Source organism: the organism of the source record quoted next, unplaced genomic scaffold (genome assembly GCF_019419815.1).
Source record: "Pyrus x bretschneideri cultivar Hongxiangsu unplaced genomic scaffold, Pyrus_bretschneideri_v1 Contig162, whole genome shotgun sequence".
NCBI classification, from domain to species: domain Eukaryota; kingdom Viridiplantae; phylum Streptophyta; class Magnoliopsida; order Rosales; family Rosaceae; genus Pyrus; species Pyrus x bretschneideri.
In genome coordinates this window covers 65,400-89,308 of record NW_025999460.1, presented here as the reverse complement: position 1 = coordinate 89,308, position 23,909 = coordinate 65,400, and the positions used below count along the sequence as shown (strand labels likewise).

At 35.5% G+C, this 23,909-nt stretch overlaps 2 protein-coding genes and 2 pseudogenes across 2 annotated transcripts; all 4 read left to right on the top strand.

Annotated features, from left to right (window-relative positions):
* Positions 1-513: 513 nt before the first annotated feature.
* Positions 514-3,773, top strand: LOC125475880 (annotated as a pseudogene).
* Positions 3,774-5,941: 2,168 nt separating this feature from the next.
* Positions 5,942-7,980, top strand: LOC125475875 (annotated as a pseudogene).
* Positions 7,981-11,043: 3,063 nt separating this feature from the next.
* On the top strand, positions 11,044-12,826 carry LOC125475874 (7-deoxyloganetin glucosyltransferase-like). Its single transcript, XM_048581232.1, has 2 exons — positions 11,044-11,632; positions 11,725-12,826. The coding sequence occupies exons 1-2, from the start codon at positions 11,104-11,106 to the stop codon at positions 12,612-12,614; spliced, it is 1,419 nt and encodes a 472-aa protein (XP_048437189.1). The 5' UTR covers positions 11,044-11,103; the 3' UTR covers positions 12,615-12,826.
* Positions 12,827-19,879: 7,053 nt separating this feature from the next.
* Positions 19,880-21,646, top strand: LOC125475873 (7-deoxyloganetin glucosyltransferase-like). The gene is made up of 2 exons (XM_048581231.1): positions 19,880-20,443; positions 20,554-21,646. The coding sequence occupies exons 1-2, from the start codon at positions 19,915-19,917 to the stop codon at positions 21,474-21,476; spliced, it is 1,452 nt and encodes a 483-aa protein (XP_048437188.1). The 5' UTR covers positions 19,880-19,914; the 3' UTR covers positions 21,477-21,646.
* The last annotated feature ends 2,263 nt before the right edge of the window (positions 21,647-23,909 follow it).

Here is a 23,909-nt window from a genome sequence, read left to right as displayed (position 1 = left end):
AGGGAAATGCAAAACTTATTGGGGTAGAGTTATGGGAACTAGGCCATAGTACTCAATACGTGATGCTCTTTGCCACTTGAGTGTTGTCTTGAAAGAAGGAAGAGGGAGGGGGACCTAGCTTTCTATTTCGGGAACTAGGCCATAGTACTCCATAGGTGATGCTTTTTGCCACTTAAATGTTATCTTGCAAGAAGAGGGAGGGGGGACCTAGCTTTCTATTTCATGACATTTTTTGTTTGTTCTTTTAATTTAGCTTTGTCTTCACCCTGTGAATTTTATCGGCACTGCCAAAATTATTGACATCCGACCCTTACTTGTTCTTAAGTTTGCACCACTCATTGTCTCAAGACAGACCAAAAATTTATAGATCCATACACGTTTGATGTTGCACTGCCAAAATTATTGACATCCGGCTCTTACTTTTTCTTAAGTTTGCACCACTCATTGTCTCAAGACAGACCAAAAATTTATAGATCCATACACGTTTGATGTTAAAAACCCTCATAGAGTAAGCACACACTCTGAGATCCACAAATCTGAGATGTGTTCTAACAAGCCTCATGCTGTTTGTATTCCAGTTCCGATTCAAGGTCACATAAAGGCAATGCTTCAATTAGCAAAACTCCTCCACCATAGAGGTTTTCGTATAACCTATGTCAACACCGAGTTCAATCACAGGCGGTTAGTTAAATCTCTAGGACCCGAGTCCCTCTATGGCTTGCCTGATGATTTTCGGTTTGAAACGATCCCTGATGGCCTACCGGATTCGGATGAAGATGCCACCCAAGACCTCAATTTGCTTGCAGATTCCGTCACAAACAACTTCTTGGCACCTTTTGTTGATCTGATAAAGAAACTCAACAGTAGTAGTACTCCTCCTGTGACATGCATTTTTTCAGATTGTCTCATGCCATTCACAACCCCTGCAGCTCAACAACTTGGCATCCCCGTCACACTCGTGTTTACTTTTTCAGCAAGCGGCACCATGGGCTATATGCAGTATACTGCTTTGGTGGAAAGGGGACTAGCACCCCTCAAAGGAAAAGAATTAAAGCAATTGTTTGATTTTAGGAAACTAATATTTAATTTTTTTGGTCAAATTTAGGAAACTTATTCAATCTACAAAAATTCATCTTACACTCCTTCCTAGTGAAAAAATAAGGGAAATAATTTCACCATGCTTATTTTTGTTACTTGATTATGCTTTTGATTTATTCAACCAACTCAGTGTGAGAAAAAGTGGTAATTAGCATAAGTAATTACCCAAAAAAATAAGGGGTCTTTTGATATGGGTCTAATTTTATAAGCCTGTTTTGAATGGAATCCATTTATATTACATAAGCATAAGTGGGGGCTAGTAAGTACAACAATCATCCATGTCAGCAATTAAAATGCACATAATTTACCAACAAAATTACAACAAGTGCCATTAGAGCCCTTTATCAGGTCTCTTGCAGATTTGTCTCTCTGTTTATTCAAAAACCTTATCCTCCCATCTTTCAAATTGGTTTGCGTCCGTATCCAGCGAAAACCTTGAAACAAATCTCCTAAATCCGTATGAAGCTATGAAAGTTATAAAATTTCTCCCACTATATGATGAAAACAGAATAGGCGAAGATCTAGTTCTGGCCTCCCGGTATACTTGGAGAACAGGTACTTTAAAATTTTTCGAAGTATGCATTGGATCAGTTTTCTTTGATACCTGTTTTCCCCCTGAAGTATACCTATAGAGCACATCTCACTTAAGGTTGTTAAGTGGAATTTGTCGGAATTGTATGCAAAGATGGAAATTATGAAGATCCATGAGTTGGAGGTATGTTTATCCTACCCATCGATTTGGTTTACCTGTAAAACAGGTATTGTGTTCTATAGGTATACCTGTAGAACAGGTATTGTAGAACAATCAAATCTATAGGTATACCTATGAAACAGGTATATGCCTATTTGTTGGTTTCATGGTGATAGAATGTAATATTTAAGTTCATACCCTTTTTTTTTGTTAAACAGTTATGACTGTGGAGTTGCTGTGATGTATATTGCAACAAAAAGCTGATGGAGAATTAGTCGAAGGTGTCTTTTCGGCAGAGGCGATGAAGAATATGAGAGCACATGTCCTTTGTAGATTCATAAATGAGGGAGATGGTAGCTGGGAAAAGGAAGACTAGGATAAAGAAGTTATGCGAAATTTGAGTTTTTGTTTCATTTAAGTGTTTCAATTCAATAAAATGATGGGACTCCAATCCATCCGAATTCATTGTCTACTAGATAAGTTTAAGCCTTCCTTAAAAATAGATTGATAAGAAATTCAAATTCAAAATTGTTATCAAGAAATCTGGGAGAAAGATGAAAGACCACTAAACAATGAATTTGAATTCTGATAAAAATTTAAAACGTGGGTAATATATGGAGAACGTGCCAAATCTATAAGAGGGTAAAATAGTAATAACAATGCAAAAAAATCAACCTAATCAGAAAAATTGCTGACATGGAATCCTAATCATTGGAGCTAAGTCAAAAATAACTAAAAATTGGACTAATCCTAATATTGGGCTATAAAATTAGACCTATTTCAAGTTTCCCCAAAAATAAAGAGAGAGAAAAAGGCATGGTTACTTTTTGAAGTCCTAATAATAGTTTCAAAATTTGGTTATTAGTTCTATTTTTTTTTATTAATCAACAACGGTGTTGCTAATGGCCAATTAATCTAGTAGCACCCAATTTCGAATTTGTTGGAGACATCCTAATTTCAAGGTTCGTGAACGACAATTGTTGCATTGGCCATGAGAGAGTTTGTATTTGTTAATCAAGCAAATGAAGTTACTTTTTATTAATAAAGCATTACTTGGCTGTTTGTAGATGAGAAGTGCCTCACGAATGGCTTTTTAGACCAAGAGGTAGATTGGATACCAGGAATGGAAAGTATTCGTTTAAGGGATCTTCCTAACAACTTTGTAACAACAAATCCCAATGATGCAATCTGGAATTTCATACTTGAAGGAATGGGCAGACTAAATGAAGCTTCAGCAATTGTTATACATACCTTTGATGCATTGGAGCTAGATGTTTTGGATGCTCTCTCAGCTATGTCTCCACCTGTTTACGTCGTTGGCCCTTTCCAGTTACTTCTCAATCAGATACCACAACACCCTTTGAAGTCCCTGGGATATAGCCTATGGAGAGAAGAAACTGAGTGCCTCGAATGGCTGAACGATAAGGCACCAAACTCAGTTGTTTATGTGAATTTCGCAGCATAACGGTCAACAACTTGTGGAATTTGGTTGTGGACTTGCAAATAGCAAGGTTTCTTTCTTCTGGGTAATTAGGCCTGACTTGGTAGTTGGTCAATCAGCAATTTTGCCCCGAGTTTGTGGATCAAACTAAGGGGAGAAGTCTAATAGCGAGTTGGTGCCCTCAAGAGCTAGTCCTTAACCATCCATCAGTTGGAGGATTTTTGACACACAGTGGTTGGAATTCTACGCTGGAAAGTGTGTCTGCAGGAGTGCCTATGCTGTGTTGGCCGTTTTGCTGATCAGCCGACGAACTGTCACTGTACTTGCAAAAGATGGGGCATTGGTATAGAGATCAATAATGTTGTCAAGAGAGATGATGTTGAGAAGCTTGTTAGAGAGTTAATGGAGGGAGAGAAGGGTGCGCGAATGAAGAATAAGGCCATGGAGTGGAAAGAATTGGCAGAGGAAGCCACTGGTTCACAGGGTTCTTCATCTGCGAACTTCGAAAAATTAGTGAATCAAATTCAGTTTAAAAAGATCTAGATGCTGTGCATTGGAACTAATGAGAGACATGTATTGCAGGCCTCACAGTTATCGGTTCAAAGAACTAGCAACATGTTTAGCCTGCTAGCTACTACATCCTCATAGTTATTGGAACCATCCAGTTGCATTAACTTCCCAGTAGTCATTCTGTTTTTGCATTGCACTTTTTTGTTTCAATCCACATATATATTGGTTATTAAAAATGCAACTTTGGGGATGATTAATTTATCAGTTGGAAAATTATAAAAAAAGAACTAGAGGACATGAAGAATGTGACCAGACAAAAATATGTTGCTCATTTCCTAAGGTAGATCTTTGCTTAGTTCATGCTATTAATCATGCATTCCGTAGAGTTACATATACAAATGCTTTAAATGCTAATCAATTACTAACATAATGCTGTTTTTTCAGGAAACCAGTGGATTCTCAAGAGGGGCTTCATGGAACAAATATTCACTGGTCCTTTACAATGACGATCAATTAGTGTAGTTCATGGATATAATGGATATATTGACAAATGAATAGATTGAAATATGTAGGGATATATTGAAATATGCAGGAAATTGTATTGTTTCACTATAACACATTAAGAGTCGAGGAATCTCTTTCTTTTGAGCTGGCCATGTCGGATTATATTTTACTAACTTGGTAAGCTATATCAAAGTTTAGACTCTTTTACTTGCCCTTTTGTATCTGTGTTTGCTAAATATATATAATATTTGTTGAGGTATTTTGTATATAGTTGATTCACATGAGTTCAAGATCTCAGTTACTATATCATCTGACGCCTACCATCATCTAATATTTGGCATATATAATCCATGCGATTGCTTAACAAAATTTGGTCAATAATCTCAATTAAATGACTTATGTGTTTGTGACCTTTTTATCCTTTCAAATTTGTGTTTTTTTGCTTTTTTTAGAAGATTAATTTGTGTATAAAATATAAATCTTAGAAACATTCTACCCATTGTTTAGTTTTAACGAATTTTGTAGTGTTAGTTCTGCACCATTCCAATCTAGCTTTGATTGGATAAATAATAGCATTGTTTAGCTAAATTTGCAAATTTCCTCATATCCTAAGTTCTCTCTAAGCAGTATACTAGTGCCTTTGTATCAGGGTTTTGAAGGCGCTGGGGACTTCACCGTGACAAAGAAATTGAAGACTTAGGTTGTAAATTATTTTTACATGTATGTAATATATATCTAAAACTATCAACATGGTTTTATACAATTTTTAAGCCCCTGCAGCATCACGAGGGCAGCCTTTTTAGGCTCGTTTAGATGTGCTTTTGAAATAACTAAAAGCGCTTTTAGAGAAAATGTTTTTAGGTTTTAAAAGCACTTAAAGCGCTTCAGCGCTTTTGCAAGAAAAACACCATTTATGTGCTCTTTCAGGAAGCACTTTAAGTACTTTTCCAAGATTTACTTACATCTTTACTAAATATTTATTTTAAAAACATTTTCACTAAAAACGCTTTCAATGTTTTTTAAAAGCACATCCAAACAGGTCCTAGTGTTGTGCTAAAATGCATAGAAAATAGGGGGGTGGCATGAGCAAGAGGTCCCAAGCCTTTGAAATTATGTTTTCATGTGCTAAGAATGCGGTTTGGTACATCAAATATCATAATACAAGTGGTTGGACATTGTTTTTTTAAGTATTCAACCATTAGTATTATGACATTTGGTGTACTACGCTGTGTTCTTGGCACACTGAAATCTATCCATGGTCGTTTCATGTGGTCCAACATTCTAGTAGATAGAGTGGTGGGTTTCTAACTTTTCTGAGTTCGAAACTTCCCTCCTTTAAATTATTGTAATAGTTACAAACTCTTCTCCCCTCCTTCATAATAGTAATTTAAAAAAAAAAAAAAATGTTCCCATGTCTCTACAAATGAAGGGAAATGCAAAAATATGATTTTTCGTTAAAGTGACAATACCGCGAACTTTTCGTTAAATCTCCCAATAATTAGCTTTGTCTTCACCCTGGGAATTTCATCGCACTGCCAAAATTATTGACATCCGGCCCTTACTTTTTCTTAAGTTTGCACCACTCATTGTCTCAAGACAGACCAAAATTCATAGATCCATACACGTTTGCTGTTAAAATACCCTCATACAGTAAGCATACACTCTGAGATCCACAAATCTGAGATGTGTTCTAACAGGCCTCATGCTGTTTGTATTCCAGTTCCGGTTCAAGGTCACATAAAGGCAATGCTTCAATTAGCAAAACTTCTCCACCATAAAGGTTTTCGTATAACCTATGTCAACACTGAGTTCAATCACAGGCGGTTAGTTAAATCTCTAGGACCCGAGTCCCTCTATGGCTTGCCTGATGATTTTCGGTTTGAAACGATCCCTGATGGCCTACCGGATTCGGATGAAGATGCCACCCAAGACCTCAATTTGCTTGCAGATTCCGTCAACAAACAACTTCTTGGCACCTTTTGTTGATCTGATAAAGAAACTCAACAACAGTAGTAGCATTCCTCCAGTGACATGCATTTTTTCAGATGGTCTCATGCCATTCACGGCCCCTGCAGCTAAACAACTTGGCATCCCCGTCACACTCGTGTTTACTTTTTCAGCAAGCGGCACCATGGGCTATATGCAGTATCCTGCTTTGGTGGAAAGAGGACTAGCACCCCTCAAAGGTAAAGAATTAAAGCAATTGTTTGATTTTAGGAAACTAATATTTAATTTTTTTGGTCAAATTTAGGAAACTATTATTCAATCTACAAAAATTCATCTTACACTCCTTCCTAGTGAAAAAAATAAGGGAAATAATTTCACATGCTTATTTTTGTTACTTGATTATGCTTTGATTTATTCAACCAACTCAATAGTAAAAATAAATAAGGATGTGCAGTGTGAGAAAAAGTGGTAATTAGCATAAGTAATTACCCAAAAAATAAAGGGAGGAAATAAAGCACGGTTACTTTTTGAAGTGCTAATAATAATTTTACAATTTGGTTATTAATTCTATTTTTTTTATTAATCAACAGTGGTGTTGCTAATGGCCAATTAATCTAGTAGCACCCAATTTCGAATTTGTTGGAGACGTCCTAATTTCAAAGTTCATGAACGACAATTGTAGCATTGGCCATGAGAGAATTTGTATTTGTTAATCAAGCAAATGAAGATACTTTTTATTAATAAAGCATTACTTAGCTGTTTGTAGATGAAAGGTGCTTCACGAATGGCTTTTTAGACCAAGAGGTAGATTGGATACCAGGAATGGAAGGTATTCGTTTAAGGGATCTTCCTAACAACTTTGTAACAACAAATCCCAATGATGCAATCTGGAATATCATACTTGAAGGAATGGGCAGACTACATGAAGCTTCAGCAATTGTTATACATACCTTTGATGCATTGGAACTAGATGTTTTGGATGCTCTCTCATCTATGTCTCCACCTGTTTACGCCGTTGGCCCTTTCCAGTTACTTCTCAATCAGATACCACAACACCCTTTGAAGTCCCTGGGATATAGCCTATGGAGAGAAGAAACCGAGTGCCTTGAATGGCTGAACGATAAGGCACCAAACTCAGTTGTTTATGTGAATTTCGGCAGCATAACGGTCATGACCCCGGAACAACTTGTGGAATTTGGTTGTGGACTTGCAAATAGCAAGGTTTCTTTCTTCTGGGTAATTAGGCCTGACTTGGTAGTTGGTAAATCAGCAATTTTGCCACCCGAGTTTGTGGATGAAACTAAGGGGAGAAGTCTAATAGCGAGTTGGTGCCCTCAAGAGCTAGTCCTTAACCATCCATCAGTTGGAGGATTTTTGACACACAGTGGTTGGAATTCTACGCTGGAAAGTGTGTCTGCAGGAGTGCCTATGCTGTGTTGGCCGTTCTTTGCTGATCAGCCGACGAACTGTCACTGTACTTGCAAAAGATGGGGCATTGGTATGGAGATCAATAATGTTGTCAAGAGAGATGATGTTGAGAAGCTTGTTAGAGAGTTAATGGAGGGAGAGAAGGGTACGCAAATGAAGAATAAGGCCATGGAGTGGAAAAAATTGGCAGAGGAAGCCACTGGTCCACAGGGTTCTTCATCTGCAAACTTCGAAAAATTAGTGAATCAAATTCAGTTTAAAAAGATCTAGATGCTGTGCATTGGAACTAATGAGAGACATGTATTGCATGTATCACAGTTATCGGTTCAAAAGAAATAGCAACATGTTTGGCCTGCTACTACATCTTCAGTTTTATTTAGTTACTGTTTTTAATTAAATTGATCTTATTTGTCATAGAAAATTTTGATTAAAACTCCAAAAATATCAACACGAATAGAAGAACTAGCGCATTGTTGCTCACACACACACACTAGTAAATTTTACCCGCACGTTGTTGCGGGAGCGAAAATATGACTATAGATTATGTTTTTAACATATAAATATGCAAAGAGTGTTATAAATACTAAACAGAAAATGAAACAAATATTTTTACAAAGCTGTCTAAGTAAATATAATTTACAAAATAGACATTATCAAATGCCTTATCATCAGTATACAAAATGGCTAACCTAGTATTCCCCCTTGACAGTAATCCTAAAGAGCCTATTGTTTATATACACGAAAAGAATAGGGAATTCATGTTAGGATCAACGATTTACGCACAAAAAAATGTAAATCAATACTTATTTGATTTGGATAACACATGCCAACATTCTTTAACACGAGCAAAAAGTTTTTTGGTTGAAGCTGTAGATAAAACAGCATTGATCAACAGAAAAAGGAAGCTAAAAATGAAAGAAAAATAGGAGAAAAAGCAGAAAGCAGAAGAAGCAGAAAGAAAGGGAAATAAGACAGTAAACGTGCAGGAAAGAAAGGAGAAGAGCTTACAAACATACTTTGCTTTATCACATTGTTTTTTTTTTTTTTTTTAAAACGAGTACGATATTCACGTACAATCAATGGAAAAGAATGGAAAAGATGCCAACAATAACAATGGGCCCTTGATAAAAAAATTTCCGAAAAAACCTGAATGAAGGGAAAAAAATCTCGCACCAAACAAAATTAAGCATTAGAAATATCTTTTAAAATAAGATCAGAAATTACATTAGACGGTTCTTTGAACTACAAAACCGGTTGTGACAGACTAAGACCGCGGCCAGCCGATCTGTGTGCCGCTTCATTGGCACCACGACGCACGCAAATAGCCTTCCATTGTTGAACATTTTTAAATATATTTGTGGTCCTACCACCAAATTTTTTATTATTATTTTATCTTTTTCTGACTAAAAGAAAGACTTGTCGTGCCACGCCGGTGCCTTACGAAAGACTTGTCGTGCCCGGGTTTAACTCACATTTTTCAAGATTTTTTTGCCTTACCATCAGTTGCTTTATTACATTTTTTTTAATATTTTTTTGGTCCTGCCATCAATTTTTCCTGCCATAAGTTGCTTTATCATATTTTTTAATATTTTTTTGTCCTGCCACCAATTTTTTTATCATTATTTTATCTTTTCTGGACTAAAAGATAGACTAGTCGTGCCACATAGGGTTTAACTCACATTTTTTTTAGGGATTTGGATCCTCTTCGGATCCCTGAATCTTGGGGATCAAGACACAAGAATCATTCATCAAAGATCGTCCAACCACAATTAAATATTTTTTATGCAAAACGAAATTACTTTACTCTTAAAAATATAAAAAGCATTTAATTGTGACTGCATAATTTTTGATGAACTATCCTTATACCTTGATCTCCGAGATCCCCAAAAAAGGGATCCGGAGAAGATTCATATCCTTTTTCTAGATGTTTTTGCCTTACCAATGCATCTAAACATTTAGTAACCCAAAAGAAGCAAGCTAGTCATGATAATCTCTTTCTTTTATCATTTATTGAGAAAAACTATATGCAAATGGTCAAAACTGAAATAACCAAACAAAACCACAAAAAAACTCATATGCAAACAAAACATAGTCCCTCCGCCTAAAAAAAAAAAAAAAAAAAAAAAAAGACAGCAACAAAATATTCAGGAAAAAGAAAAAAAATTATATACCTTGATGATAAAGAGCTTGCAAAGCTTTAGAGAAAAACTGGAAATTCAAGCAACAACTTTTGTTGCAACTAAAAATCAAAGCACATCAGAAAAGTACACCCAGTGCTTGAAAAAAATTAAATCACACACAATCAGAAAAATAGAAAATTCACCGATAAACGTTTGATCAGATTCTTAACTTTTTCTGAAATAAAAAATCAAAACACATCAAAGAACCACACATAAACCACGAAAAAAAAAAATATTGAAATCCCATGTAGCAAGAAAACCAAATAACTCACAAAATCAGCCAAAAGACACAAAATAGGGGAAAACAGCTAAATCCGGAAGAGAGAGCAGACGATAGGGGAAAATAGCTAAATCTAGAAGAGAGAGGAAGAGAGAGCAGACGGGTGGAAAAGAAGAGAACCAAACGTAATGGGGAAAAAAATCGATTGAAAGCAGTCAAAAGGAACTGAAAAACGAAGAGAAAGCAGAAAAACGGCGATGAGAGACGCATGGAAGTGAGGGCACAACCGTCATTTAAACCGTGGAAGGCAGGAAAGATAACGAACAAATGAAAATTTTTAAGGGCAATTTCGCCATTTTATTGTCAATGAACAGTAACTGAAACTGAGTTTTAGTATATAATATATATATATATATATATAATCTATGAAAACATTTCAAATAGTTCGATCTAACTAACACAACTTCTAGCAAAAGACCTTGAATGAAGTTCTTGAATATGAAAATAAAGAAGCAACGATATTATGCCAACTTCGTGGTTTTGAAGCTTAGAGAAAGTATATAAGCAAACTAGTAGTAGGAGGAACTAAAAACAATAAAATTTAGAAGAATGAAAAATAATAAAAAGCCAAAAACCATGAAAACAGGCCAACTACTGCGGAAATTGACCGAACGGGGTTAGTCAGCAGTGCTTAGAGAAGGGTTAAGAAGAAATAGGTTTACTGCTGGCAATGGAATACAATGTTAGCTGGCTCTCTACATAGCGACAACCGCTCTCTAAGTACTTGAAGAACTAATTCACATATAACCAATGAAAATTAAGATGATTACAAAAAGTTTTAGCAATGAGAGTTGATTTTCACACACCATTTTTAGTCTCTTACATACTACTCTTTATTTTTTGTCATCAGGTTGACTAAATCAAACAAAACAACAGAAATGATTTAACAAGATGTGCAGAAGGAGAAAAAGAGTGTGTTTATCATTCAACTTGAACCACATATATGTTGAAAAGTAGCTCACTACTAGCACAGCAGTACTATAAATAATCTGCACTGCACTGCAATGCAGACACATTATCTAAAATGGATGCCACAGCAGTAGTTACTAAGCCTCACGCTGTCTGCATTCCAATTCCGGTTCAAAGCCATATCAAGGCAATGCTAAAATTCGCAAAACTCCTGCACAGTAGAGGTTTTCATATTACCTTTGTCAACACGGAGTTCAATCACAAGCGGTTTCTTAAATCTCTAGGACCTGACTCCCTAGATGGCTTGCCTGATTTCCGGTTCGAAGCCATCCCAGATGGCCTTCCAGATTCAGATGAAGATGCCACCCAAGATCTCATTTTGCTTGCTGACTCTATTAGAAAGCAGTATTTCTTGGCCCCCTTTCGTGGCCTCCTCAATAAACTCAACAATGATGCCATATCAACATCCAACAATCCACCAGTGACTTGCATAGTTTCAGATGGTTTCTTGTCCCCATTCACAATCACAGCTGCACAAGAGGTTGGAATCCCTTCAGTGCTGCTCTACACTTTTGCAGCGTGCGCTTTCATGGGCTTTATGCAATTTCGCACTTTGGTTCAAAAAGGACTTGCACCACTCAAAGGTGAAATATATATAAATGTTGAAGCAATTGCTTAATTTGTGGTTAACTCTTGCTTATTTCCTAAAAATGCAAATGAAATTTTCTTGTTGTAGATGAGAGCTGTTTGACAAATGGATATCTGGAAACAGTTATAGACTGGATTCCAGGAATGAAAGATATCCGTCTAAAGGATCTCCCGACCTTTTTTCGAACCACAAATCCCGATGACATCGCATTTAACTTCAAGATGGAAGGAACGGATCGAGCTCATGAAGCTTCAGCAATTGTTATTCATACTTTTGATGCCTTGGAGACAGATGTGTTGGATGCGCTCTCATCTATGCTTCCACTTGTTTATCCCATTGGCCCTCTTCAATTGCATCTCAACCAGATAACAGAACACCCATTGAATATTGGATACAGTCTGTGGAAAGAAGAAACTGAATGCCTTGAGTGGCTAAATGCTAAGGCGCCAGATTCTGTCATGTATGTAAATTTTGGCAGTGTAGCAGTCATGAAGCCTGAAGATCTTGTCGAGTTTGGTTGGGGACTTGCAAATAGTAAATTGCCCTTTTTTTGGGTAATTAGGCCTGATCTTGTAGTTGGTGAATCCGCAATTTTGCAGCCTGAGTTTGTTGCCGAAACAAAAGAAAGAAGTCTAATAGCAAGTTGGTGCCCACAAGAGCAAGTCCTGAACCACCCATCAGTAGGAGGATTTTTAACTCACAGCGGTTGGAATTCAACAATTGAGAGCCTGACTGCAGGAGTGCCTATGCTCTGTTGGCCATACTTTTCCGACCAGCAAATGAACTGCCACTATACTTGCAATGAATGGGGCATTGGGATGGAGATTAGTAATGATGTGAAGAGGGATGAAGTAGAGAAGCTTGTCAAGGAGTTAATGGAGGGAGAGAAGGGTAAGAAGTTGAAAAATAAGGTCATGGACTGGAAGAAACTTGCAAAAGAAGCTACCGGGCCAAATGGTTCTTCATACAAAATTTAGACAATTTAGTGAATCAAGTACTACTAAGAAAAACCTAGATGCTAGACTATGTAATTTAGAACTCTTTCTTCCATTAGTGTTGAATATCGTTCCTAATTAAAAATAAATAAATGTCGGTATGTGGTTTAGTACTATCTCAAAATTACCCATATTATTATTGTTCTAAGGACTAGTTTGGTATTACTGTAATTAAAAAAAAAAAATGTTTCTGTGTGCTGTGTAAATAAGCAACTGTAAAACAAAATTGTTGAGTATTTGGTAAACTTTTTTTTCTTTTTTAAAATGCTTTTAACCAAAAAAAAAAATAAACAATGTCAATAGTGTTTTGATAAAATTTTATATAAATTTTCTCTGAATATGAATGACTTAAAAAATATGCTACTAAATATGATATAATAATTGCCAAATAAAATAACGAAGGAACAATTATTGTGATTTTGTAAAATATGCGGGAGTACGTATACTTGTTGTTTGCAAATTTCATTAAATAGGTATTGTTCACTATGCTTTTTGAAAAAAAAAAAAATCCTTTTTTAGAAGCATGGTTGACCATGCTTTTGAATAGTTTTTTTTCAAAACAATTCTTTTTTTATTTTATCAAACATATTTAATGTTCAAATTTTTTAATAAATAGATTTATTATTATTATTTTAAAGTACCACAATCCCAAACCAACTCTAAGTTTTGAAATTATATGAGTATACAATATTCTCAGCATCATATAAAAGAATAAAAGGAAAACTAATGAAAAGTCCTCAAAAACTTTAGCTTTAATGAAAATGACAAAATAAAGTGTAAGTGAATAGTACCAAGAGTAACTTTTCAAAGTAAAAATATCATTTTCGTTAAAAGTGAACAATACCAGAAGTGTTTCGTTAATATACCCTATAATAAATGATAGGCCCGCCAACGTAAAACGTTTGTCTGCTTGTTTGGTAGCGTGGTTGTGCACGATGTACGATGAACGATCCCAATCATAAGATCCCTAGAATTCCAAGGAAAAGGATCCTTTTATATACCAGGTCTAATACTTGAAGTTATTTTATGCTTTTTTTTTTTTTTTTTTTGGAACAAATGGTATTATCTATACTAGGGAAAAGGGGTGGGCTTAGCCTCGCAAAGGCTAGCAATAATACAGTTCAAACTCGCCTTTGGCAGCTATAATCGAAACTAAAATCTTTCACTTACAAGTAAAAATGAATATTATTAGACCGTAATACTAAGTGAAAATTATTTTATGCTTTTTACGAAAGTGAAGATGTAAACAAAACTTTTATATATAGCACGAAGTCATCACTTGCCATTATCATCTATATATCTAACTTCCAAACGATCCTTATTCGGTCTATCCACTTTGAACTCATAATTCTTCCTCATTGCGATCATAGCTAATAATTGCAAGTGATAACTTTGTGTAATAGTACTTTTAAGGCTATATTAGTACTTCCATAATAACTTTGAGTTACACTTACATAAAATTAAAATCATTACTCTAATTTTATACGAGGTCCAAATTCTGATTATATTTTCAAATTTCTCAAAAAAAGTTGTAGTTCGAATTAATTCCGTCGTTAATTAACCTTATGTTTAGTTCAAGTTGGAATTGGTGTTAAACAGCCAAATACAATCCTACCTTGGGCAATCAAAGGCCCCAAAGGACTTTCTTCAAAACAGTTTTCTCTAGCATTCCTTATATTACATAGTTTGTGTGTCTTTCACATCAAGCATATGATCACACCCAAATGACTTTCTGATTATTTTGTTATTACGATACAATTGACTTGTTATTCAACTTGAATCACTCATTTAAGATTCCTCAAACAAGATTATATATTTCATTGCCTGAACTGGCGTGAAGATAAGAATAGGAATGTAAGGATGTGAAGAAATGTCTCAACATGAATTTTAAGAAATCTTGTATGTGATTCATGGAATCATAATAGATTGGCTCACATGTGAAGCCAAACGTCCACATGTATTCCACACCACTAAGTTTGGTAATCCACATGTCTTTCTTGAAAATTTGCCGCACATGAGAAAATGTGTGAGAAAACAAAAATGTCATGCACTTTGCATGTACGCAAAAAGAGTTGAATTACTCCCTAATTTGAGAGCCTGACTGCAGGAGTGCCTATGCTCTGTTGGCCATACTTTTCCGACCAGCAAATGAACTGCCACTATACTTGCAATGAATGGGGCATTGGGATGGAGATTAGTAATGATGTGAAGAGGGATGAAGTAGAGAAGCTTGTCAAGGAGTTAATGGGGGGAGAGAAGGGTAAGAAGTTGAAAAATAAGGTCATGGACTGGAAGAAACTTGCAAAAGAAGCTACCGGGCCAAATGGTTCTTCATACAAAAATTTAGACAATTTAGTGAATCAAGTTCTACTAAGAAAAACCTAGATGCTAGACTATGTAATTTAGAACTCTTTCTTCCATTAGTGTTGAATATCGTTCCTAATTAAAAATAAATAAATGTCGGTATGTGGTTTAGTACTATCTCAAAATTACCCATATTATTATTGTTCTAAGGACTAGTTTGGTATTGTTGTAATTAAAAAAAAAAATGTTTCTATGTGTGGTGTAAATAAGTGACTGTAAAACAAAATTGTTGAGTATTTGGTAAACCTTTTTTTTTTTTTTTTGTAAAAATGCTTTTAACCAAAAAAAAAAAAAAAACAATGTCAATAATATTTTGATAATATTTTATATAAATTTGCTCTGAATATGAATGACTTAAAAAATATGCTACTAAATATGATATAATAATTGTCAAATAAAATAACGAAGGAACAATTATTGTGATTTTGTAAAATATGCGGGAGTATACCTGTTATTTGCAAATTTCATTAAATAGGCATTGTTCGCTATGCAATGGAAAAAAAAAACAAAACTTTTTTAGAAGCATGGTTGACCATGCTTTTGTTTTTCTATGTCTTTTTTACTGTCATCGACAATAGTTTTTTTTCAAAACAATTCTTTTTTTATTTTACCAAACATATTTAATGTTCCAATTTTTTAATAAACAAATTTATTATTATTATTATTATTATTTTAAAGTACCACAATCCCAAACTAATTCTAAGTTTTCAAACTATATGAGTATATAGTATTCTCAGCATCATATAAAAGAATAAAAGGAAAACTAATGAAAAATCCTCAAAAACTTTAGCTTTAATAAAAATGACAAAATAAAATGTAAGTAAATAGTACCAAGAGTAACTTTTCAAGGTAAAAATATCATTTTCATTAAAAGTAAACAATACTAGAAATGTTTCTTTAAGATACCCTCTAATAAATGATGGGCCCGCCAACGTCAAATGTTTGTCTGCTTGTTTGGTAGAGTGGTTGTGCATCATGACCAATACATGGGACACCCGACACGTAACATTAATATGTTACCCCATATATTCATTGTAGCTGCATGATTGAAGAACCGTATATAGGAAAAGGATCCGGCGACCCATATTCGTTGTGGCTGCATGATTGAAGAACCTTATACATGAAAAGGATCCGGCGACCCATATATTCATTGTAGCTGCATGATTGATTAACCTTTTATAGGAAAAGGATCCTCGCCATGTACTTTTTTTGTGGATCTTAGGAATCTCGTGATCGAGATCGTTCATCGTATATCGGACAATTAGTTTTCTTTAGGTATCATTTATATTTAATTTTAAATTTTAAATTTTAAAATGATTTCTGACCGTACGATGTACGATGAACGATCCCGATCATGAGATCCCTAGAATTCCAAAGAAAAGGATCCTTTTATATACCAGGGTCTAATAATTGAAGTTATTTTATGCTTTTTTTTTTTTTTTGAACAAATTGTATTATCTATACTAGGGAAAAGGGGTGGGCTTAGCCTCGCAATGGGTTAGCAATAATACGGTTCAAACTCGCTTTTGGCGGCTATAATCAAATCTAAAATTTTTCACTTACAAGTGAAAATGAATACTATTAGACCGTAATACTAAGTGAAAATTATTTTATGCTTTTTACGAAAGTGAAGATGTAAATAAAACTTTTATATATAGCACGAAGTCATCACTTGCCATTATCATCTATATATCTAACTTCCAAACGATCCTTATTCGGTCTATCCACTTTGAACTCATAATTCTTCCTCATTGTGATCATAGCTAATAATTGCAAGTGACAACTTTGTGTAATAGTACTTTTAAGGGTATATTAATACTTCCATAATAACTTTGAGTTATACTTACATAAAATTAAAATCATTACTATAATTTTATACGAGGCCCAAATTCTAATTATTTTCCCAAATTTCTCAAAAAAGTTGTAATTCGAATTAATTCCGTCGTTAATTAACCTCATGTTTAGTTCAAGTTGGAATTGGTGTTAAATAGCCAAATACAATCCTACCTTGGGCAATCAAAGGCCCCAAAGGACTTTCTTCAAAACAGTTTTCTCTAGCATTCCTTATATTACATAGTTTATGTGTCTTTCACATCAAGCATATGATCACACCCAAATGACTTTCTGATTATTTTGTTATTACGATACAATTGACTTGTTATTCAACTTGAATCACTCATTTAAGATTCCTCAAACAAGATTATATATTTCACTGCCTGAACTGGCGTAAAGATAAGAATAGGAATGTAAGGATGTGAAGAAATGTCTCAACATGAATTTTAAGAAATCTTGTATGTGATTCATGGAATCAGAATAGATTGGCTCACATGTGAAGCCAAACGTCCACATGTATTCCACACCACTAAGTTTGGTAATCCACATGTCTTTCTTAAAAATTTGCCACACGTGAGAAAACGTGTGAGAAAACGAAAATGTCATACGCTTTGCATATACGCAAAAAGAGTTGAATTACTCCCTAATTTGCCAATTGATTTTATTGCGAAATCTCAACTACCGCCACACAAACATATTGAAAAGTTCTCACTAGGACTATAAATGTTCTGCATTATGCAACCACTGCAAGCCTCATGATGTTTGTATTCCAGTTGCAGCTCAAAGCCATATCAAGGTCTCCTCCTCCACAGAGGTTTTCATATCACCTTTGTCAACACGGAGTTCAACCACAAGCGCTTTTTTAAATCTCTCGGCCCCAACTCCCTTGATGGCTTGCCTGATTTTCGTGCGAAGCCATCCCAGACGGCCTTCCAGATAAGATGAAGATGCCACCCAAGATCTCACTTTGCTTGCCGACTATGTCAGAAAACAGAACTTGTTGGCTCCCTTTCGTGCCCTCCTAAATGAACTCAACAATGATGCCCACATCAACATCCAACAGTCCTCCAGTGATGCGCATAATTTAAGATGGTTTCATTATCCACATTCACAATCGCTGCTGCTGAAGAAATTGGAGTCCCTATTGTACTGTTCTACACTATTGCTGCATGCAGCTTCATAAGCTCATTCAACTTCGTGCTTTTACGAAAAGGGACACTCAACACTAAATATATACAACTATTGAACACACTGATTTTTATGGTTGGCTCTTTGAATTGCTTATTTATAAAATGTGTATAAAAAATTTCCTGTTGTGGATGAGAGTTATTTGACAAATGGCCATTTGGACAAGGTTATAGATTGGATTCCAAGAATGAAAAGTTTCCGTTTGAGGGATCTCCCCAAAGACTTTGTAAAAACAAATCGCAATGATAAAATTTTAACATCTTTGAAGTAATGAATAGAGTTCATGAAGCTTCAGCAATTATTATACACCCTTTTGATGCATTGGAGCAAGATGTTTTGGATGCCCTCTCAAGTTTGTCTCCACCTGTTTATGCCATTGGCCCTCTCCAGTTACTTCTCAATCAGATGCCACATGGTTCTTCATCTGCAAACTTGGAAAAATTAGGGAATCAAATTCAAACTTCAGAAAAATCCAGACGTTCTGCTTAAGAACAACCAAGAAACATGCACTGCATTCATAGAAGTTGTTGGTTTAATAAATTAGCAACATGTTTAGCCAGCCACCATCTTCAAATTTGTCTAGATATTAGTTTCAGGTTGAACTTGATGTTACATTATTTGCTATGTGTGCTGAGAGATTCTCCCCTGTCACCGGTGTCACATGACAACAGATGCAGACAAACGGGTATACTCACGGGTGGCACACCTGATTTTCTCCTGCCATTGTTTTAGGATCTACAATAAATTACTGAAAGATACAATACAGCATCCAATTTTTATAGAAATTTAGAATAACAACTCCAGCAATATCAACAAGAATAGAAGAATCAATGCATTGTGAATATAGGATATAACCAAAGAAAATTGAGATGGTAAAGTATTATTTCAGCAATATAAAACAAAATGACAGAAGAATAGAAGAAGCCACGAAGTCCGATTCCACTAATTATTGTAAATCATCTTCCCTGTAGATTTCTTAATCCTTACACTATTGTAAAGCATTTCTCTTTCTCTATCAAATAAGGGGCCCGTGAAGTTGCGATCAAATAGTTGCCGTTGTGTCTTTCTCAATTGAATTTTTTCATTGCACGGATATTCGTTGGGGGCCAAATCTGATAGAAGTACTGCAGGTTCACAAACTAATCATGAACATCACCTACATCAGATTACTACTGGTAGCTAGTTAGTATTGTTACAGTTAAGGCTGATTTAGTATTGCTGTGCTTTGAAAAAAAACTGTTTATGTTGTGCTGTGAGAATAAGCAGCTGTAAAATAAAGCAGAGAGTGTTTGGTAAACTTTTTTGTAAAAGTGCTTTTGAAAAAAAAAAAACAGTATTATAGTGTTTAGTAAACTTTTATGTAAAACAGATGTGAAAAAAAAGCCGATTTTTCAAAGCTTTTTTTTAAGAATCACCTCAGGCCTTAATTTTGTGACCAGCTATTGCTAAGTTAAAGTGCTGAGTCAACACTCGTTTGATGTATGTATAAATACTCTCTCGATGTATGATTCTAATCAATGAATGAAAGATTCAGTTTTTTTTTCACTTTGTGTCAAAATCTACGATTAAGTCAATCTGCAAAAAGATTTTTTCAAAAGGAAAATTAATGAAAAGAGTTTGAAATTTTTGAGTTTTAATAATAAAGCTAAAATAAAGGGTAAAGTGAATAATATCAGGATTGATTTTTAATGTAAAAATATGATTTTTCATTAAAATGAACAGGACCGTGAGCTTTTCGTTAAAACTTTTTCAAAACGTTGGCTATTTTCTTTCATATCTCTTTAAATTTACCTGTCTGCACAAGAAGACAAAACAGTAGATGTTGAAAAGTAGCTTAGTTAGCATCATAAATAGTCTGCATTACTGCAACCGCTGCAATGCAAACGCAAAACCTAAAATGGATTCCACAGCAGTAGCTACTAAGCCTCATGCTGTTTGCATTCCAATTCCGACTCAAAGCCATATCAAGGCAATGCTTAAATTTGCAAAGCTCCTCCACCATAGAGGTTTTCATATTACCTTCGTCAACTCCAAGTACAACCACAGGCGCTTTCTAAAATCTTTAGGCTCCCATTCCCTTGATGGCTTACCTGATTTTCGGTTTGCAGCCATCCCAGATGGCCTCTCAGATTCAGATGGAGATACCACACAGGATCTCACTTTGCTTGTTGATACCATAAGAAAACAAAATTTCTTGGCTCCGTTTCATGACCTCCTCAATGCGCTCAACAACGATGCCATAACAACATCCAACAATCCTCCAGTGACTTGCATAGTTTCGGATGGTTTCATGTCCACATCCACGATCACAGCTGCTGAAGAAATTGGAGTCCCTATAGTACTGTTCTACACTATTGCTGCCAGCAGCTTCATGGGACTTCTACAATGTCGTGCTTTGATCGAAAATGGCCTGGCACCACTCAAAGGTGAAATATATTATATACAGAACTACTGAAGCTTTATTGAATTTATGGTTCGCTCTTAATTCCTTGTTTCTAAACATGCAAATGAAAATTCTGTTTTTTTTTTTTTGTAGAGGAGAGCTATTTGACAAATGGCTATTTGGACAAGGTCATAGATTGGATTCCAGGAATGAAGGATATTCGTTTAAAGGATCTCCCAACCTTCATTCGAACAACAAATCCCGATGACATAATGTTTAACTTCATGATGGAATCAACCGATAGAGTCCGTGAAGCTTCAGCAGTGGTTCTTCATACTTTTGACGCCTTGGAGCGAGATGTTTTGGATGCTCTCTCATCTATGCTTCCACTTGTGTATCCCATTGGCCCTCTTCAATTACATCTTGATCAGATACCAGAACACCCCTTGAATATTGGATACAGTCTATGGAAAGAAGAAACTGAGTGCCTCCAATGGCTAAACACTAGGGAGCCAAACTCAGTTGTGTATGTGAATTTCGGCAGCGTAATAGTCACGACGTCTGAACAACTTGTGGAGTTTTGTTGGGGACTTGCAAACAGCAAGTTGCCCTTCTTCTGGGTAATTAGGCCTGATCTTGTTAATGGTGAATCCGATATTTTGCCACCTGAGTTTGTGGCTGAAACAAAGGAAAGAAGTCTAATGGCAAGTTGGTGCCCACAGGAGCAAGTCCTCAACCATCCATCAGTGGGAGGTTTTTTGACACACAGTGGTTGGAATTCAACTATTGAGAGCCTCACCGCAGGAGTGCCTATGCTCTGTTGGCCATTCTTCTTCGACCAGCAGATGGACTGCCGCTATAGTTGCAACGAATGGGGCATTGGCATGGAAATTAGTAATGATGTGAAGAGGGATGAAGTAGAGAAGCTTGTTAGAGAATTAATGGATGGGGAGAAGGGTAAGAAGATGAAAAATAGAGTGGTGGAGTGGAAAGAACATGCAGAAGAAGCTACCAGTCCACATGGATCTTCATCAAAAAACTTAGACAATTTAGTGAATCAAGTGTTACTAAGATAAAGTTAGATGCCACGCATCCGTGCAAAATTTATTGTTAATAATTGGTTTTTTTTTTTTTTTTTTTGGTTATTGTTTTGTTGTTGTTGGCCTTCAGAACTAGAATGATGAAGTGCAAATATAAAGGACCATTATCTCAAATAATAAAATTAAAATTAGAATTGAATGCTTAATTACAATCATTTGCAGAGAAAACTCAGATGCTAAAAAAATATTTTAGCAATACAGAAGAGGAAAAAAAACAACAAAAAGAAAAAAAATTATAGACAAGGCCGCAAAATGTATTATAAGGGCTATTTATTAATTATACAGCTTCGAAATAAAATGCAATATAATAAACGAGGTTTGATAAATGAGGTCGTAATATTTTAGAAGACTGTGATATAAAGCTATTTATTATATGAATGTGACACGAAATAATTATTAAAAATTGTCAAATTATATAACTGTGTTTCAATACTATACAATAAGTTATTTATAACACTTGTTAAGGTTTCACTTACACCCACGCTTCTACTCGACTCTCATATAGTCATCAAATAATACGCGCATTGTTAGGCATATATGCACTACGATGTAACGCACGCACATATTATCTATTGAAAGTTGTACTGAAACTGAAAAATATCTCCACAAAATGACAGAATAAGCCTCAATTATTTCTCTCCTTGCTTTCTCTCTCTCTTTATAATAAAAGTAAACTTTGAAATCCATTGGTTGTCATATCTATTAGATAAATATAAATTTTACCTCGTAATGATGTGGAATGTGGAGAGAATTTTCACTGTGATCAGAATACGAATGGTACATTATATGTTTTTATATAAGTGGTAAAAAATATTATTTTTTAAGTTATTAATTTTTTAACACACATATCTCACTATTTATATAATAACACGTAATGTACTATCCTATGTACCACTCATACTAAAAAATTTGTCGTTGAATGTGGATCTTCAAAACCTTGTCTTGTAGTCTTTGACATTTCTCAATTCAAATTAAAAGTAACAACTTTCTACTGGTTACTATGTCTAATTTTGTTTAGGGTAAATTATATAAAACTACCTTAGCTATTGGATCAGTCACAGTTTCATACCTCATCTTTAAAAAAATTTCAATATCATACCTCATCTACAATTTTTTTACAATTTCATACATTCTGTTAGTTTTCTGTTAAATAGTGACGTGGCTTGAAATTAATTAAATATTTAAAAACTAAAAAAAAAAAAAATCATTTTTAATATTTTTTTCCATGGGGGACCCACCCTTATCCCACCCAAACCCAAATCCCACCCATCCCGTCTTCTCCAAACCCAAAACCCACCCATCTCATCTTCCCCAAACCCAGATCCCACCCATCCCCGTACCCTCTGTGCCGATCACTACCGCCACTCTCTTCGTCCTCCCCCGCCCTTCTCCGGCTTTGCTGACCAACTTCAGCTGTCACTCACCCACCTTAGCCATGCCACGCCATCGCCCGACTCCCTCCCTCCCTCCCTCCACACCGCCATCAACCGATTTCCTATCTGATTCCGACTCTGCCTTCACCAAATCGGGTCAATCAGCCCTCTTTCTGCTCCACTACCACTTCTGCCCTTTTCCTCTGCCCCTCAAAACCCTCAAATCTCTCTGCTTCAGTACAACACGAAAGACACCACGACGGTGATTGTGCAGGTGGTCGGGTACAAGGAGAGCGAGGAAGCGTTTCAGAGGGTTTCCGGGGTAAGGATTTTGGCGGATTTGTTGGATATGGCAGAAAGTGGCAGCGGAGAGAGGGCGTAGAGGGAGGTGAGGGAGGAGTGGGCATTGAGGGATGTGGCGGAGAACGATAGCAGGGAGTGGGATCTAGGTTTGGGATGGTATCTGATTGATTTTGGGTTTGGTGAAGACGAGAGGGGGAAGAAAGGGTGAGGGGTGGATCCTCCATGCAAAAAAAAAAATTAAAAATGATTTTTTTTAGTTTTTTAATATTTAATTAATTTATTAATTTTTAATAAAGAGTAAGTTCCGTCTCAAGTCACGTCATTATTTAATGAAAGAATTGATAAAAAACTGATAAAAGGTATGAAAATGTAAAAAATTCGTAAATGAGGTATAACATTGAAATTTCTTAAATATATGAGATAAGAAACAAACACACCCTTAAGTTTCCTAATTTGATTGCACTGCCTTTGTCATGAAACAAAAGACAATTAGTCAATTATCTTGTCGCCCAAGATTAATTTTTGCGTAACCTGCAAGTCTTAAAGGAGCACGTATTCAATTTGACTTTAGTTGTGTCTACTTTTCGGAACACTACTAATCTGCACATATATACATATATTATATATATTTGTGCTTAGTGCAAGCACAAACGCATAAGCACAATCTATGATGGATTCCAAGGCATGCTGTTTGTATTCCAGCACCAGCTCAAAGCCATATAAAGGCAATGCT